Genomic DNA, 18,880 nt, shown 5'->3' on the forward strand with positions numbered 1-18,880 from the left:
ACGCACTAAGTTCAATTTGTATAATATTTTCGACGTTATATGCTCGGTATGTGTATCGTAATTCGTAAACGAATAAAAATATTTGGTAGTTACTGCATTACTATAATAAGTAAAGTCTGATTCTCAAGTAGTCATCCGAGTCGTCTCAGTCGTTACTAGAACGCACTCCGTGAAGGACAGGCTTAAGTGCTTCAGCTGATGTTAAGTGTAAACTAATACAGTCCAATGACCAGCGAACTTCATAAGGGTATACTTCATGTATATATAGCATATTCGATATATTGTAAATTTCTTCTTAACAACATGTCCTTTTTGTGAACGGTGTGTGTGATCATCCCTAAAGAATCTTAAGCAATCCTCCATTTATTTACATATGGCGACCTCAACAGCTGATACATTACATGAAAACTAGCCTTAGTAAGACATTTGTTGTTCTTCCTGTGGAGTATCTTGCCCATATCTGATTAATTAGTGATTATGCAAAATCCGAATCCCAACAATGGTTGTTGATATACACGAATGAATCTTGTGTAAGCCAGTTGCAGTGAGTATGAAGGGGCAGATGAGGGGGCAGATTATAAACTTCATCACCATCAATGTCAAGTAACAGGGACAGAAAAGCATCTTTTTTTATAAAGGGAGTGAAGCGATTGACTGCTGGGATTGGGTGCAACTAAAGCTATCGGGGACAATTTTCAAAAACTAAAAGTTATTGAGGCTACAGTCCCCGAAGTCCATTTACTTCTACGTGTATATGAAAGTATTGCCTCAGAGTTTGATAAACCATTTGAAATCCCTATAATTTAACCACTAAAAAGAAAATCAATCTCCTTTATTTATTTGCTAACTATATATTACTTTATCAGCTTAACGCTATGAAGATCGCTACACACGTGATGGCAGGCAATGAAATAATTTGTTTATTTATTTGCCTAGGACCTTGCTGTAAGGAATGCTTTTGGATCTTTAAGGAATTCACAATGTTTGTCTCGCAGTTTTGTTCCAACATTCATTTTTGAATAGCTTCCCATGTCGAGATATTCTTGTTTTTGTATGCTGTACTTCGGCCATTTTGGTAAACTGTCGATATTGTTCAACACAATTGGTAGTTTAGTTCTGCCCAAATTTGGATTTCTAGTAAAAAATGAGATTTTAGTAATTGTTTAGTTTTGTGCAAATGACAGGCTTGAAGTATTTTTTGGTAATCTTTATTTAAGTTGGTCGAAGGGCTGTCACAGCTCGTAAGCAAAGCATCTCATTTTTCTAATCATGGTAATTCAGCCAAAAAATAAAGTGACAAGATGGCGTTCTCTGCTTTGCAAATGAGTGTAAAGGCCTATCTGGGAACAAAAATTGGACATCAACGTGATAAAACTGTACCGAAGTCATAAAAGAAGCTAAAAAACTTGCCATGTTTCCATAGTGTTCAAGCGTAACTTTATTTAAAAATTATTTTTATTGGCATAGAGTCTTCAAGTCCTTAGCGTGTAGCTTCATGAAGTTTCTAACACACACTCTTACAAACTTCTATTAAAAGTTAAGAGTTGAAAAAATTGCAAATCATTAAATCTCGTCGAACAGGACGAGTAATACGATCGAACTAACTGAAAATTAGCGAGTAGATTCATGAAGTTTCAAACACACAGTCTTTAATGCTTCTATTAAAACTTAGGAATTGAAAAATTGCATATCATTAAATCTTGTCGAACAAAAAGAGCAATACAATGAACAAAATGCCACGTCACGAAAAAAATGTCTCTAAAAAGAACTCACCCTGTTCTGGCAAAATTTGTCCAGTATAAAACCATTCTCATTGCCAATGTCTGATCATCGATTAGAAACTGTTTATTATTGACAGGCCAACCAAATACTGACTAAAATATAACGTGTTCATTTTAAGAGTTACTAGAAAGAGAGTTTTTTGCACTTAGAACACTGGGCGCGCTTGTTTAATGCAACATATTTTACATGAATGCATTAAATTTTTCCCCATGTAGTGTGAAACACAAAAAGGAAACTTCAGTTTTCCGAGCTATGTTTATAAACCAACATTCTTATTCACAGGTTACAGACAATATGAACAAGCTACAAAGCCAATATAAAACAGAATGAGTTGGTTAAATTAGAATTTAGGAAAGAAAACCTTTTGGAAATCGGAGCTCGTGTAAAAAGCAGGCCCTAAAGCAATTGTTTTTTTACCTTCACGAGTTCACGAAGAGCGAACTATCAGAAAAAGAGGAAACTTACATAAACATCCAAACCATGAGTTGAAAACTCGAATATTCCATAAGGATACAGGGAGGTTTCATATGTTACCAACGGTACATGTGAGTACAGATAAAGGTACAAGTTGCTGCCGTTCATCATGTTTGATGAGATGTTTGATCTCAGCTTGGTTTCTTCCACGCTACTACAAATAAACATTACGTCGGACTCAAACGCTATACTCGGTTTCATTGCTTCCAAGAATGAAGGAATGCAAGCGGGTTTGTAAAACTCTCTCGCCTTGTCGTAGACGACTTTTGATGTGTTTTTGCCGAAATACGCCTCTAACTGCTTTTCAAAATAATTGAGATAGATACTTATATTTCGTGAGTGCGAAAGCAAATACTGCACGGACAAATACATTTCATCCTTGGTGACTCCAATTATGATATCTTTTTGTGGCACCTTTTTTTCTTTCCACAGTTTCTGCGGATGCTCAATGAAAAATCCTCCGTCGACGTAGGGCGCAGTTACAATTTCTAGTATATTTCTATAGTTCTTCCTGTTAGTGACTTGCTTCCATTTGACTTCGCTTACATTTTTCATACACTCCAGTAGAACCTCGTTATCTGGACACTTCACTTCACTCAGAAACCATTTCAAGGAGTCGTTCAATTGTTTGTCTGTCGCAGTTGCCCAGGGCTTAAGCATGTTTCCACTTTGAGCTATGGCTCTTTTGAAATACTTCGAACTTTCTTTTGATATTGTGTGCGCGGAAACGCTTGCACCACCTGCACTCTGCCCAAATATGGTGATTAATTCAGGATCCCCGCCGAAATTTTTGATGTTTTCTTTTACCCATTTTAAAGCCAAACGTTGATCAAAGAGACCAAGGTTAGCTAAAAATTGGAAAGGATTTGTGCAAAGATACAAGCATCCAGCTAGCTTTTGTCCTTACAACGTTACTTTTTTATAGTAGCTAACATTCTATGCGAATAGTGAGTGCAAAGGTTTCATGTATTGCTATTCTTTCAATTGAGATCGAGTGTATCAAAATATAACTAAACAATAGAATGTTACCTTTAATCTTTTTGTCGGGTGTTGTGAGAAAACCAAGAGCACCCAGTCTGTAATTGATTGTAACAAGAATAACGTCACCCAGGACGACAAAATTTGCTCCATCGTATTGACCCGAGGCGCCAAAACGAAATCCTCCACCGTGTATCCAAACCTGTTATGAGAAATAAAGAAGAATTTTGAGAATTTCAAGATTTATTATGTGAGCATTACATCGTGAAGTATTGCCTGTGGTATATAGACATTGATGACTAAGAAAAAGGTGATAACATTCATGTTCAATGCTAAAATTAATTAAATTAATTTCCTGTGAAATAAATTTCTAATAGGAACCTAAAGCTTTTCTCTGGCTACACCCATCTTGCTATACTGAGATTGCTATAGTCTTTTCACTATTGTTCTTTAATGATTACACATAGTAATTCGTCTGCACCGAAAGTATACTATTGGCTTACTTTAATGCACTACCTTTATGAGTAGGTTTATGTACTGTAGATTATGGTATTTTGAACATAAACTGAATTTAAATTTTTTAGGGGGGTGGGGAGGGTTGTGCTATAAGTTTTGGGAGGGTGTGTTGATTAAGAACTCATGTAAGCTAGACAAGGTGTCAGGCCATACTCTTGCCCCATAAAATCTGCCGGTGTTTTACCACAATTGTAAATAGTCATTTTGTACATGAATTGATGCTTCTTACCATGACAGCCAGTGATTTGTTACGTCGTGGATATGGTGTCCACACGTTCAAAACTAAACAATCCTCAGTTATTCTGAACCCGGGTTGCTGAGGTTGAAGACAAGCGATAACATCTTCAGTTAAATTCATCGTACCTTAAAATGTACGTTAGATCGTTAAGTTTTTAGTTTAGTAAGCTTTCCTTTGTAAATTTCAGAACTTCACAGTTACTCATTTCTTCAGTAATACATTGTTTTCCCAGCGAGTGAAAACAGAAAGATTTGCACAGTATAAGACTAAATAATGTTAATTATATTCATTTGCAACCAAAAGCAGTTTTTAGTGATAACTTGAGCAAGTAAAAAATTGAAATGGCCTAAATGACAAAAATAGACAAACGAAGAAGAAAAATGACTTCAGCTATTCAACAACAACTGTAAGTTTTCTTCAATGTGAAATTAAAAAACTCTATGAATATTTTGTGCTTGACATATTTTTGTACCACAAATATTTAGTGGATGAAAATTTTGGCTGAAGTGCATGCTTGGTCGTTCTTCGCATGACAAGTCTTAGGTATTTCTTTTAAAAGAATAGCTTATTAGCTGTAGCTAGTTCATGACAAAAATGAAAAAATGGTCTGCCATTGCAATCAGAATTACACCATGTTTTATTCTCGTATCAGATATTCCCAATCTGGTGTGTTTTATTTCATACCTCAAAACGATAGATGATTTTCGACAATTTTTGACTAGATGACCTTTTTAAAATAGTTTGCAACAGTATGTGACAAAATCGAATTTTTTATCATTTTTAGGCTATTGATGAACGAAACAAGTTCTTACCATTCCATGCCAACTTAGGTCTTGGTTTTTCAAATCTAAATTGACCAACTGGAGGCTCAGCATACGGTATGTTGGGAAATTTTAGAACTTCCCTCTCGTTTATATTCGTTTTCTTGACGATTCCTCGAACATAACCATAGTTGGTCTTGATCACTACATGCAAAATAGAAACCGATGCAAATCGAAATTTTATCTTGATTAATTTAAATATCATTTAAGCACCATTTTTCTTTTAATATAATTTTGTGTGTAGTCACAGTATGTATAGCTAGTCCTTTTAGCCAGTCAACACGTAGTCTTTTGAATTTTACACAGTTTAACGGCAGTTTTGCATTTATAAAGTTGTCAAACTTTATTCTTAAATTATATCGTAGTTAAATTTGGTTCACATTGTAAATAAGTAAATAGGCTATTAATTAAATGTGGAATCAGAAGATGATTCAAGATTGATGAAAATTTGTACTGTAAATAAAGCTTTTTATCCATGCCATTTTTTTTTCTTCGCAAATTATTGTTATGCTATTACTATAAACATAATGATGAACAGTTAACTAGCTCATTTACTGAGCTAAATAAAAACCAAACGGGTTTCTAGTGCATCTCTATAACACTTTATCATTAGACATGATTTGTGATTGTACTGAAGCTGTACATAGGGAAATTAAAATATTGATGCAAATTAAAGATAAAAATTATACAACATCAAATTTCTCTATTACCAATTTTGATGTCTTTTAACTTGTATTTTCTCTTCTTAAACTAGCTATACAATACAGCGTCGAGCTAAACGAGCGTTTAATACTCATAGCTAAAAGCTTATAAGCAGATTAGCACAACTGCTATGTATATATGTCAAATATACAGATTGACCGAGCTGCAAGAAATTTTCTAACAGACAGATAAAGAAGGGATGACTTTAACAACAGCCCATCAATTACGAGTTGGACTTTCTTATAAATTTGGAATGCCATCCAGACAAAAATGTATTATGCTAGTCAAGGATGAATAAACCCCACTCCCTCTGTGTGTATGTAATGATATTAATTCATGTATAGACTTGCCAATTCAAAATAACTACATGGCAACTTCCCAATACATGCAGAAAACATTTGGCATCGCGTTGATTGAAATGCCTTATAACCAGAATATAATCTTTTTAGAGCCAATTATCCCAACTAAAACAAAAAGATTAAAATTGTTTTGTTTAGTATAATCTTACTGATATACTGAAATGAAAGATATGCTGTTTATAGAATGTTAGTTTTTGTAACGTTCTGCATGTGCATTCTCTTATAATGGTCAAAAAAATATTGAATTATAGTTTATTCTTAAAGCTATGTAAAGGAAAAGATATGATTTGATGTTTTCTGGAATCTCGTTCCATAGAGAGACTGCGCGGTAGTAAAAAGTGCGTTTTCCAGCAGCGCTTCTAAACAGGGAATGCTCAAAGAGGTTGAATTTCTAATGGAACGTTGACTGACATTACTGATCTTTTTACAAATTGTTGAGATAAACATTTGGCTGCTGTACGACATCATTATACCCAAGATTTTAAATTAAAATCAGCACTTCTTTACCTTCTGCTTTATCGTCCGTAGCTGTACCCAGAAAAACCAATAATCCCAAAATAAAATTGAATCCTGTAGATCTCCACATTTCCTGAGTTCTAGAGATAATTGGAAATCAAACGTGGTTTTGTTTAGGCATTGTGCGTTATCAGATTTATCTGTTGAGAAACTATACGTCACACGTGCAAAGTTTGAAAACAAAGTTCATAAAAAGGCACGCAAAGGCAGAAGTCAGGGGCGAAGTGGCTTCTTCACATGATTCACAGGGAAAAATTTATAAAGGAGCGCTTTTCATAGACAGTAGGTATTTGTAGGGGTGGGGTGGTTGAAAGTACGTGTGCTGCTGTGTCGAGTGTAAATTATTCACAGCCGCCAAGTTACAGTGAAAAACCACAAAATAAACCAGATAAATACTCGAAAGACAAATAAGATTCTCTGTTCCCAGCACGAGACTACTGCATATAACTTCCTCATACCTTACGCTTTTGCATAAGATATAACGTACTAGAAGTGGCAAAAACGCTCATTAGCTACTATAAATAGTTAACTAACATTGACGTCTCAAAAGGAGCCAAACTATTTACTTTTGTCTTATGGACCAACTTGTTTCAATTCGATTATTGTCAAAAGTTCAGCTAATTGAAACTCAAACCTATCAATTCACTTATTCTTCAATAATATGCATACGCGCTGGCTTGAACAAGTCCATCACAACTTAAAAAATAAGATGATAGGCTCGCAAATTGCTTTTGAATTTTATCATTGCAGTAATATTATCAAGTCTCTGTTTTACTTCTACAAGTTTACTAGTCTTTCCTTTATTAATTTTTTGAAAAGGGGGCGCAAAAGAAGAGAAAGGCGCATTGAGAAATTTCTTGATGGTCTTATAGGTCACTAAGGTGAGTCCGTCTGGCTGAAGTGTCTTTCTAGGCTCAAGCAGATTTCTGATGTTTAACTTCTAAGTAAGGACCGTCATAATATCGATTTTTAAATGGGAAAATTCATGGCAGCGACACACAGCGAAATCTGTTGTTATCTTTTTCTAGTCAACTAACCAAACAATAGCGATTGAGCGTGCACAGAATGCAAACAGCAAACAAACTACAAAATTACAAATACATGGATATAAATCGTTTGCATATTATAAAAAGCCATTTGATTGATGTTAGAATATTGAACTTGATATAAAACAACTCACCTCAAATGTTCAGGCTCAAAAACGTCTGCTTAACTTAACTAAAAGACTGTACAGTTTCAATTTTGAAAGATGTGCGACATTTGACACTCTGATGCAGCTCTGACAAATAGTAGTTACGCATTGCGTGTATGTCAGTGGGAAGCCTGTGGATTTTATGGCCCAAAAATGATGTAGATCAATGAAACTGTTTCAAACAATATTGCATATTTCACATTATTTACACCAAACTTGTTTGAAATTTAGAAATGTGCTTTGTGCTCACTAGGCCGTATTCTGTATCAAGAAAATGTGCTAAAAAATGATTTCTTAATGCCGAAATTCATGACTACATAAAAATCACAGAAAACTACTTATTTTTAATGACTGAATATGATTTAAGTTGTTTGCATCTCTTGAAATTGCAATCTTTGGAGTTTCAGTACTCCAAAGTTTCATAATATTCGTCTTTACCTGTCGCCATCTTGTTTTATTTGTGAAACTGATGACAATATAGCAAAAATTGCGGGTGCACTGTTACATGATATAGCAACTACTATCATGTAATATCATTTATAAACTACTATTATATTATATTATATTACTAAGCATTCCATATTTTTATATTTTAACTTTAAAATCCATTTTGCAATGTCATTACTAATTAGGACATAATCTAGAAGCTTGCTTGCATGCGCTAGAAGCTTGCTTACATGCGTAAACATATTTTGAAACCGCAACCGCATTTATTGTTATTGTGGTTAACTATTTAGTGCTGTAACATACTGTATTGCGTATGGGATGTAGGTCACAAAACCACAATACTTCCCATTAGATATTATTTATATATGAGTAGTTTACACCACTGAGTACAACCTACGAGAACAACCTACGAGCACAAGCTACGAGGAGATAAACTTAGGAGGCATAGACTACCGAAGTAGTTTGACAAGCTACAATCTACCAGACAACTATCTTGGCATTTATGCCATAACTATCTTTTGGCTTTTGTGCCTTTAATCTATTTGGAAAACTGTTGTGAGTGATTGTTGGACTCACGAACGCTCAAGAATAAAGACTCACGGTTGTACTCAGACAGAGGAGATAAGTTTTATTCATACTTATTGATATTATAATTAAGACACTTATCCACTTTAATATTTACGCGTTGGTTAATAAATTGTTTGAGAAATATAACTGGTTCACACTATCTTTGTTGCGTGTGGAAATAGAACCAAAATTAATAGTTATTCTTTCGGGACCACAAACGTAACATGCACAATGACCAAAACAACAAAAAGGCGAGCTTGCGGGGATGTGTAATCCATTTTAAAGGTCAAAATGGGCCGTTGACTGATTTTACCGAGACATCTTTGAAAAAAGTTTTACATTGTCACAAGCTTTGGTTACTATACAATGGTGAGCAAAAAGACATCGCTGAAAAGAACAAAAATTTGATGAAAAAAATTCAGTCCATGAAATGTCCTTTGGCTGAGTACCGTGGAGAGTTAAAGTACCATAGAAATTGCCAGGCAAAGTTCACCAATGTCTGCCTGATTAGACGGGCTGAAAAAAGAATGAGCAAAAAGTTTGAAACTTCAGCAGCCACTGTCAATGAAAACTATATACAAGAAAATAAGTCGACAGATGTAAATGAGCCTCACACGAAACTGCTACAATCATCCTCGTTTTGTCATGACAGTTCTAAACCTCCGATAAGAACTATAGCAGTTTTTCCATCAATATGCATAATATGCAAGCAAGAAAAGTCCTTCGTCACTCAATCGGTAAATAATGTAACAAATAAACCAATATGTTACAGGTATTCCAATACCTGTTTTGTAACAGCGTAATGTTCTGTACTTAATCTACCTACAATATGATTTTACTTTTGTTGTCTTACTGATGGTGAGGAATGTCCAATTTTTCTACAATTTGGTAAAGATCTTTATTTATTGACAAGAGTTCAGCGATAGTTAATGCTTCAAGGTAAATACAAAATACATTTTTGCTACTATTGTCTTTTTTGCATTTGCTTTGTATTTCTTTCGGCACTAGGTACACTCTCTTTGCATCTGGCAAGTGTTCGGACGAATGCCTTCCCCCGAATGCAGATAGCATGCTTTTGCACATTAAGAGAGCCAACTACCAAGCAGCCATCTGGAAGAATAGTTTGCAATCGCACATTAATGTTCAACATCCTGTGAGCCATGGATGGCACATGAAAAATGGTCAGTTAGAGATTCTTTGGATTACTGGACCATCTGCTCCAGATACACTTATTGAGTGCGTGACATGCAAGTGTAAAGCTGGTTGCAAGAATCTTCGATGCTCGTGCGTAAAGTCTGGTTTGCAATGTACTGACATTTGCGGTTGTTCTGACTGCAGTAACTACGCCTCTGAAGATGACGGCTCAATGACAGAGCCGGATGAGTGCGATGATAGCGATTACGATGATGCCGACGATACACATGAAAACTTCATAAACGATTTCAATGAAATGTTCTATTAAGAATGCACTGCTCAGCAGTGTGTACAGCAGGAACTAGATGGCGACCAAAGGATTCTGAGTACGCAATCTCATGTGCCAATTTATTATCGTTATATTATTTACACAAAAAGATGAAGGACTCCTTCGCAATTCAATTTCAAGAATTGTTTTTTCATTTTTTAGTCTTTTTGTCCATCAAGCAGCTATGGAAGATTAATAGCTAAACATATCATTTCAAATTAACTTAGAAAGATTAACCCTTAATCATTATTTAGCACCGTTCTTTTGAATATGAGCCAGCAAATTTAGCGAATTTCACACAAAACAATATGGCGGATATAGAAAATAAATGTCGAATTTTTGATGGCTCTAGCTCTCTTGATTGCAAGTTTTCGGGATGTAAACAGGCAGATTTATGTTAAGTGAGTACATATCAGTACATCTATGTCGTTTTTACTTAGTCATGAATTTCTGCATCTCAACCTGAACAATAATCCACCATAGAATACGGCCTACACTGTTTGATGAAATGACCCAGTCATGGTCAATGCTTTATGCATTTACCCAACGACCTTTCCTAATTCGTTCACAAAAAATAAAAATTGATAAATTATCAATATGTGGAATGGAAATTCTGTACTGGGTGATATGTGATCCTGTACTATAAATTAATCAAAGCCTTCGAATTAATGGTATATTGTTTACACTTGATTCTTCCCATGTGATTGTCATTCTCTTTTTGTTTTGTTACCAAAGAAAATAAGCAAAGCTGAGATTTATCAACACTTGGGAGCGAATCATGTAAAATTCCACATATTGCGATCGTTTTCATGAATCCGAATAAATGCTTAATGCGTTGCACGTCTAGTGAGTCCTTTGCCGCCATTTAACAATCTGCAATTTTATGGATTTGAAGAACAAATACTAGCAAACTTTAATTTTAAACATGGCAATTTCTGAAATCCAACTGGCACAGAAACATTTAAAAACTTGTTGTACAATGTGTTCTGATATATCTAGTAAAAAAGGTAAAAGATGACTGTATAGTTTTATTGGATCTTGATGAAGTATGTTACATAAACTATGTTAGTTTATTTACAGAGATTGCTACACAAAATATGACAAGCAATGAAATCATTCGTTTATTTGCCGAGGACCTTGCTGTGAGAAATGCTTTTGGATCCTTGAGGAATTCACAATGTTTGTCTCGCAGTTTTGTTCCAACACTCATTTTTGAATAACTTCCCATGTCGAGATATTCTTGTTTTTGACTGCTGTACTTCGGCCATTTTGGTAAACTGTCGATATTGTTCAACACAATTGGTAGTTTAGTTCTGCCCAAATTTGGATTTCTAGTAAAAAAATGAGATTTTAGTTATTGTTTTGTGCAAATGACAGACTTGAAGTATTTTTTGGTAATCGTTATATTTAAGTTGGTTGTAGGGCTGTCACAACTCGTAATCAAGGCATCTCGTTGTTCTAATCATGGTAATTCAGCCAACGAGTAAAATGACAAGGTGGCATTCTCTGCTTGTACAAATGAGGGTAAAGGCACAGAATAGATATCTTAACAGAAGGTCCACTCGTGTCGGAACCTTTGATGTCCGTGTCCCCCACTTTCTGAAGCAAATTCTAAGGAGACACGCTTCCAGCAAGATACTTCTGCTAGATCGTAATGGAAAATATAGATGTTTTTACAAATATATTGTTTTGAACTACAAAAGCTTGGAACCTTATCGTCTTTGGAAGATGATAACATTTTATAAAAATATTTCGGCAAACTTTTGCTTTAAACGTGAATTATCAGTAAAATAGCATTCTTGTGCCATACTATTCTATATTGATTTTTTGAAAGTATCTTGCTGGGAAGTCACGCATGCGTATTGAAAAAATACGCACGATTTTAGCCGAGTGGGCCTTCTGTTAGATGTCTATTCAGTGGTCATAGTGTTCAAGGGTATAACTTTATTTTCATTTCCATATAGAGTCTTCAAGTCCTTTGAGAAGAACTTTTTTAAAAATTAACTGAAAATTAGCGAGTAGATTCATGAAGTTTCAAACACACAGTCTTTAATGCTTCTATTAAAACTTAGGAATTGAAAAATTGCATATCATTAAATCTTGTCGAGCAAAAAGAGTACTACAATGGACGAAATGCCGCGTCACGAAAAAATGTCTCTAAAAAGAACTCACCCTGTTCTGGCAAAATTTGTCCAGTATAAAACCATTCTCATTGCCAATGTCTGATCATCGATTAAAAACTGTGTATTATTGATTGGCCAACCAAATACTGACTAAAATATAACATGTTCATTTTAACAGTTACTAGAAAGAGAGTTTTTTTGAACTTAGACCACTGGGCGCGCTTGTTTAATGGCAACATATTTTACATAAATGCGTTAAATTTTTCCCCATGCGGCGTGAAAGAACCCAAAAAGGAAACTTCAGTTTTCCGAGCTATGTTTATAAACCAACATTCTTATTCACAGGTTACAGACAATATGAACAAGCTACAAAGCCAATATAAAACAGAATGAGTTGGTTAAATTAGAATTTAGGAAAGAAAACCTTTTGGAAATCGGAGCTCGTGTAAAAAGCAGGCCCTAAAGCAATTGTTTTTTTACCTTCACGAGTTCATGAAGAACGAACTATCAGAAAAAGAAGAAACTTACATAAACATCCAAACCATGAGTTGAAAACTCGAATATTCCATAGGGATACAGGGAGGTTTCATATGTTACCAACGGTACATGTGAGTACAGATAAAGGTACAAGTTGCTGCCGTTCATCATGTTTGATGAGATGTTTGATCTCAGCTTGGCTTCTTCCACGCTGCTACAAATAAACATTACGTCGGACTCAAACGCTATACTCGGTTTCATTGCTTCCAAGAATGAAGGAATGCAAGCGGGTTTGTAAAACTCTCTCGCCTTGTCGTAGACGGCTTTTGATGTGTTTTTTCCGAAATACGCCTCCAAACGCTTCTCGAAATAACTGAGATAAATACTTATATTTCGTGAGTGCGAAAGCAAATACTGCACGGACAAATACATTTCATCCTTGGTTACTCCAATTATGATATCTTTTTGTGGCACCTTTTTTTCTTGCCACAGTTTTTGCGGATGGTCAATAAAAAATTCTCCGTCGACATAGGGCAACATTACTATGTTCATATAGTTCTTCCTGTTAGTGACTTGCTTCCATTTGACTTCGCTCACATTTTTCATACACTCCAGTAAAACCCCGTTATCTGGACACTCCACTTCACCCAAAAACCATTTCAGGGAGTCACTCAATTGCTTGTCTGTCGCGATCGCCCAGGGCATAAGCATGTTTCCACTTTGAATTATGGCTCTTTCGTAATATTTCAAACTTTCTTTCGATATCGTGTGCGCTGAAACGCTCGCACCGCCTGCACTCTCCCCAAATAAGGTGATTGACTGAGAATTCCCGCCGAAATTTTTGATGTTTTCTTTTACCCATTTTAAAGCCAAACGTTGATCAAAGAGACCAAGGTTAGCTGAAAATTTGCAAAGATTTGTGTTATGACGCAGGCATGCAAACAGCTCTGTCCTTAATTCAATGATGGTTACTTTTTTATCGTAGCCAACATTCTATGCGAACAGCGAGAGTAAAGGTGTGAGTCAAACTTCACGCCCCTCAATACTGATTTACTTCTGATGGCCTTGTACATTACAATTGCATTTTAGCTTTATCCTGTAAAACTATTTCGGTTGCGATGCATTATATATAAAGACAAATATGTACGACCACGTGACAACTATTTATACAGGTCGTGACGCAGACGCACTAGGCAAGTCATATTTAAATGAAATGGAAACTAAGTTTTTTTAAACCAGTATAAGGTTGTTGAAGATACTATCCCTACCGAAAGCTTCCGCTATAGTTTCTTTGAAATAATCTATATCGAATGGCTACAAAATCAAACTGGAATGTTACCTTTCATCCTTTTGTCGGGTGTTGTGAGAAAACCAAGAGCACCAAGTCTGTAATTGATTGTAACAAGAATAACGTCACTCAGGGCGACAAAATTTGCTCCATCGTATTGGCCCGAGGCGCCAATACGAAATGCTCCACCGTGTAGCCAAACCTGAAAGTTGAAATGAAGAAGACAGTTGAGAAGCTGAAAGTTGAATAAATTTTAAACGTTACTCGGGCGAAAACGTGGCAGAACGTTTATTGTGAATTGGGAAAATATTTACGGCACCCCCCAGAAAGGATAGCTCCCGTACGTCTATGTTGTCTTTGGTACTTGAACATGGATGACTAACAAAAAGGTGATAACTCCTACAAAATTGATTCTTAGTATGTTCAATGCTAAATTGTTAAATTGATTTTTTACAAAATGAAACAGTCTATAGATTTCACCTTCATTTTCTTGCTTACCCTTAGGTCATTGCTTAACTAGAGTTTGTCGCTCTGTTGTTTGTACGGTGAGTGAATACCGAAACACTTGTACATACACATAGCACGACCAAACTTGCGGGCTGTATGCGTCTCTATTGCTACCTACTGCCAATGACTTAAGCCAATTCACTATTGGAGTCTGCGTTTTCTCATTAAAATTAACAACTGGTTTGCACCGAAAGTTTATCATTGACTTATCTTTACGAGTGGTGCATGCATAAGCTTCACTCTCCCGAATCAGAAGACAATGCTTCAGACCACCCCCGTGCACTTCGCTCACAAAAGTCTGTGGCAATTTAGCACAACTGTATAGCAGCCATTTTGTACATAGATTATGCATTTCTCACCATGACAGTCAGTGAATTGCGAGGTTGTGGATATGGTGTCCACACGTTCAAAACTAAACAATCTTCAGTTATTGTGAATCCAGGTTGCTGAGGTTGAAGACAAGCGATAACATCTTCAGTTAAATTCATTGTACCTTAAAATGTACGTTAGATCGTTAAGTTCTGAGATTTATAAGTTCTGGCGGAAAGTGCAGTATTTCTTTGAAAAAGAAAAGTCGATGAATATTTCGAGGGCCTTCAGAAGAGTCGCCAGTGCGTCGAAACAACGAAATTGCTTTTGTATTTTCAGGCAATTAATAATCAACATAAGTTCTTACCATTCCATGCCAACTTAGGTCTTGGTTTCTCAAATCTAAATTGACCAACTGGAGGTTCAGCATACGGTATGTTGGGAAATTTTAGAACTTCCCTCTTATTTAGATTCGTTTTCTTGACAATTCCTCGAACATAACCATAGTTGGTCTTGATCACTATACTCAAAATGAAATTTATGAAATATAAGTATAATATCAGTCACCGGCTGAACCGAAATATCATCATCTACGTAGGTAACTATGAAATATCATCATCGACGTTGATAACTATGACATATCATCATCTACGTAACGAACTACGAATAATGAGTAAGCATTTCAAAATGTCTCTATAAAATGTCTCTAAATAAAAGATATTTTGCATGATTTGCAGAAAAAAATATTAATGATTATTTTAACATGCTTTTATATTGTAGTGAATCTTTGTCTTATTTTATACAGTATGTTAAAACACAGTCTTATATTTTTGAAATATAGTTAACGGCAATCTTAAATTTATTAAATAATAGAATTGTATACTTGTATTTGGTGGTTAAATGTAATTCACATTGTACATTAATTATACTGTGATATGTTACTATTTTGGGCCCATTGTCGTCTGTCGGCCATATTTATCAAGGCTCCTGGCTTGAAGTAATGTTACTCTTCTTATGGCGTCCAGGCTACACGTCTTATGTTAGCAGTAATTTCCCGAAAGGATACAACTTTTTAAGGGAACTGTTTTGATTGACGCGAAACATTTTTGCGCTAACCTTACAACTATGGCAATTGGCAAGTATACAGGTTGACTGACATGATGTAATTTTAAACGAGCTGCATAGATTTTTTAAATGCACGGACAACCCTTCAATGGTGCAACGGTTGACGTTTTGAAAGCTTATGACTGCATCCACATTATACCAAATTTATTGATTAGCACGCTGAGATTGCAGAGAAATTCATTTTAAAACAACTGGAAGCACTTTGCTCATTCTTCCACAATGACTTGCTTCCGAAAGAGACACATCATGGGGTACAAAAATCTACGCGCGTTGGTCAAAACACATCCTTTGTGGACAGTAAAGCTGCTCTAAATGATGCTGAAGATCTTTTATTGTTTTTAAAGGCGCAAATCTTGACAGGCCAGTTTGCAATCATTGCAACCTTGCTCTAACTGGCAATAACAATTCCTGTCTAGTAAAGGCATAAAAGAGCCTTTTGATTGTTGAAAACATATTTGTGCAGTCAGTGACGGTAAAACCACTTTCAAATCTTGCTTCTATTTCAATCAACTGTGAAATTATTTCGAAAAGCTCGATTGAAGAACTTCAAGCGCCGTTTCAGAACGACAAAACAGTAGAATTTATAAATTAGTTTTGAATCATTATTTCTTCACAAATCGCTTACAGGGAAATATACCTCGCTATCTATTACATTGTAAATATATGGAAAGCATTTCTTTACAATTTTATCTGTTCACAGTTTTAAAACTCATATTTTTAAAAATTTTGTGGCCACACCCACGTGGCCTCACCTTGTTGTCCAGAATGGGTCTGCCCCTCTTTAGCAACTTCTTATAGCTACGCCACTGATTGGGCATCAACTCAAATGTGTATCATCACTGTATCATGTTCATCAAAAATGAAAATCCCATAATCTCCACGCGTATGTTTTTCTAATGGCGACTCAAAATACCTATGGCAACCCTCACAATATTAAACGCCTTTGGCATGAACCACGATATGAAGTCGATATCCTGCATTTTATCAATGTTCTTTTAAATGTAAATTGTTTTTACCTTTTGCATTGTTGTCCGTAGAAGTACCCAGCAAAATAAACAAATTCAAAATCAAACCAAGTCCTGTAATGCTCCACATTTCCTCAATTCTATATGAAAGGAAATCAAACGATAGGATGCACTACTTCGTTTTGTTTACAACATTGCACGTTTTACATACAAAATACAAGCGACTTAATAAAGTACGAATAATGAAACAAGCACCAATAAGATGATAAAAGGTTAAAGGGTTAAAGTAAAGCAATAATTTATGAAGCAACTATCCCCTTTACCACAAAATCGCACTCTGTGAGACTTTCTCTATAGCTCTCACCAATCAAAGACAAACTTATTTCTCATCAATGGCGAGATATCTGCTGAAATATTTCAAATCAAGCAATCAGCTTAGCGAAAATATCGTTTTGGAAGGTTTTGTGATGATATTTAGGTCCACTCCCTGAGTGTGAATGCAAGGAGCTTTTAGAACACAAACGTGCGTTGACGAATGTGCAGCGTTTGCAAATAAGGTTGAAGCACAGTTGTAATGTCGCTCGGTCGGCTGCTCGACATGCAAGTCTTGTGACAATTTACTTGTGGAATGTAACAGGTCCGTTTCAATATCAATTTTGTAATAGGAAAATTCACGACAGCGTCACAGCGTGAGCGAGCGTCTTTGGTGGTATATGTTTTAAATGCGTGTACAGAATGGAAGCAAGCTACAAATATAATTAGTATATTGATGAAACAAATGTCGCATATAATTGGAAAGCTATCCGATTGATGCTAGAATATCGAAATTGACATAAAACAACTCACCTCACAATGTCAGCTTTAAGACTTAATCAAGCCTATACGGCAGTACTGAACTACAGTTTGGAATAGGAAATGCGCGTGAGCTACACCTAGATATACGCATAATTATCATGTACGTCATAGTTTTTGTAATGCAAGCTTTGAGTAATTTAGAGTATAACCGGAATTTCGTCCGTAATTGCCATTATTTTACTCCCTTGTTATAAAAGGCCACCAAAGAACGTTTTACACAATTAAGTACTGACGTCTGGAAGAAAAAACATAAGTTAATGTAGAAAAGAGTGAAGACTATCTGTCTATCGTCTTTTTAATCGTCCCGCAAACCGAGGAAGGTTTAGTAAAAATCTGAGCAGCCCGAGGGACTTTTACTAAACCTCTCGAGGCACAAGCGAGCATTCAATCACTAATATCCCTGAACTGAAAGCACACTTTTACTCTGTAATAACATATGGTTGCGGAGGGAGAAATCAATGGATTAGACTCTTCCGTTTGACTATAATTTTATCAAATTTTTAGTTCACAGATTTGAATATTGACAACCAATGATGGTGCTCAAATGGTCAGCGATGGATTATAAAAATTCATCAAGATATATAATTTGAATTCTGTTTTTGAATTGGTTCTGTGAACCTGTTACTGTGTATAAATTTGCTTTGCAAATACGTATGGTAGTTCAATTATTATTGAAGTTATTGATGGGTCATCGCTAGTTTTCATAAGTTAGTGACAAGAAATTTCTTGACATAAGGGAAAGACGATTTCTGTGACCAGTGACCACTCAACGAAATAAATATTGAAGCAGAAATGAGCTAAGTCTTATAATGACGAGTTTGGCGATTTTCAACAATAGTGCGAAGGATTTACTCGTGTCTGATGAAGAATCGACGATGTAACATTCGAACAAGAGGACTTTCGACTTTGTAACCTTGCCTTCGAAATAGTATGGTTTCAAAAGACCTGGCTATGACATCATGCTATTGAAGTGGCTATATTACTCTCATAGCGGGGCGAGTGGCTGAATGGTTAATGGCGTGAGCTGTTAGCCAGACGGCGTGGGTTCAATCCCGGCTCGTGGCACATTTGGCAATGTGTCTGTAAACCTAGCCCGGGTTGACCAAAGCCATGTGAGGGAAATTTGGTAGAGGAAACTGTGTCCTCGGATGAACTGTACCTGCATCTGTAATGTTGC

General features: G+C 35.7%; 2 protein-coding genes and 1 long non-coding RNA gene across 5 annotated transcripts; 1 reads left to right on the forward strand and 2 right to left on the reverse strand.

The window, feature by feature from the left end:
• Nucleotides 1-802: 802 nt before the first annotated feature.
• On the reverse strand, nt 803-7,667 carry LOC124440053 (acetylcholinesterase-like). Its single transcript, XM_046990381.1, has 8 exons — nt 7,567-7,667; nt 6,378-6,466; nt 4,801-4,953; nt 3,980-4,113; nt 3,286-3,436; nt 2,248-3,104; nt 1,774-1,874; nt 803-1,134 (listed from the first exon to the last, which is right to left on the reverse strand). Exons 2-8 carry the CDS (start codon nt 6,454-6,456, stop codon nt 933-935), a joined length of 1,677 nt encoding a protein of 558 aa, XP_046846337.1. The 5' UTR covers nt 6,457-6,466; nt 7,567-7,667; the 3' UTR covers nt 803-932.
• A 709-nt stretch (nt 7,668-8,376) lies between these two features.
• On the forward strand, nt 8,377-10,188 carry LOC124435568. The gene is made up of 2 exons (XR_006945054.1): nt 8,377-9,531; nt 9,601-10,188. It is a non-coding gene; the product is annotated as an uncharacterized LOC124435568 (long non-coding RNA).
• A 754-nt stretch (nt 10,189-10,942) lies between these two features.
• Nucleotides 10,943-17,763, reverse strand: LOC124435553 (cholinesterase-like). 3 transcript variants are annotated; one of them, XM_046985555.1, is made up of 9 exons: nt 17,695-17,756; nt 17,172-17,594; nt 16,900-16,988; nt 15,126-15,278; nt 14,809-14,942; nt 13,994-14,144; nt 12,706-13,553; nt 12,227-12,327; nt 10,943-11,385 (listed from the first exon to the last, which is right to left on the reverse strand). In XM_046985555.1, the coding sequence occupies exons 3-9, from the start codon at nt 16,976-16,978 to the stop codon at nt 11,115-11,117; spliced, it is 1,737 nt and encodes a 578-aa protein (XP_046841511.1). In that variant the 5' UTR covers nt 16,979-16,988; nt 17,172-17,594; nt 17,695-17,756; the 3' UTR covers nt 10,943-11,114. The 3 variants fall into 3 exon arrangements, with proteins under 3 accessions (XP_046841511.1, XP_046841502.1, XP_046841520.1); XM_046985546.1 differs by lacking the exon at nt 17,172-17,594 and having other exon boundaries at nt 17,695-17,763; XM_046985564.1 differs by lacking the exons at nt 16,900-16,988; nt 17,172-17,594; nt 17,695-17,756 and adding an exon at nt 16,636-16,796.
• Nucleotides 17,764-18,880: the final 1,117 nt, after the last annotated feature.

This window comes from Xenia sp. Carnegie-2017, unplaced genomic scaffold (assembly GCF_021976095.1).
Source record: "Xenia sp. Carnegie-2017 unplaced genomic scaffold, XeniaSp_v1 HiC_scaffold_1, whole genome shotgun sequence".
Lineage (NCBI taxonomy): Eukaryota > Metazoa > Cnidaria > Anthozoa > Malacalcyonacea > Xeniidae > Xenia > Xenia sp. Carnegie-2017.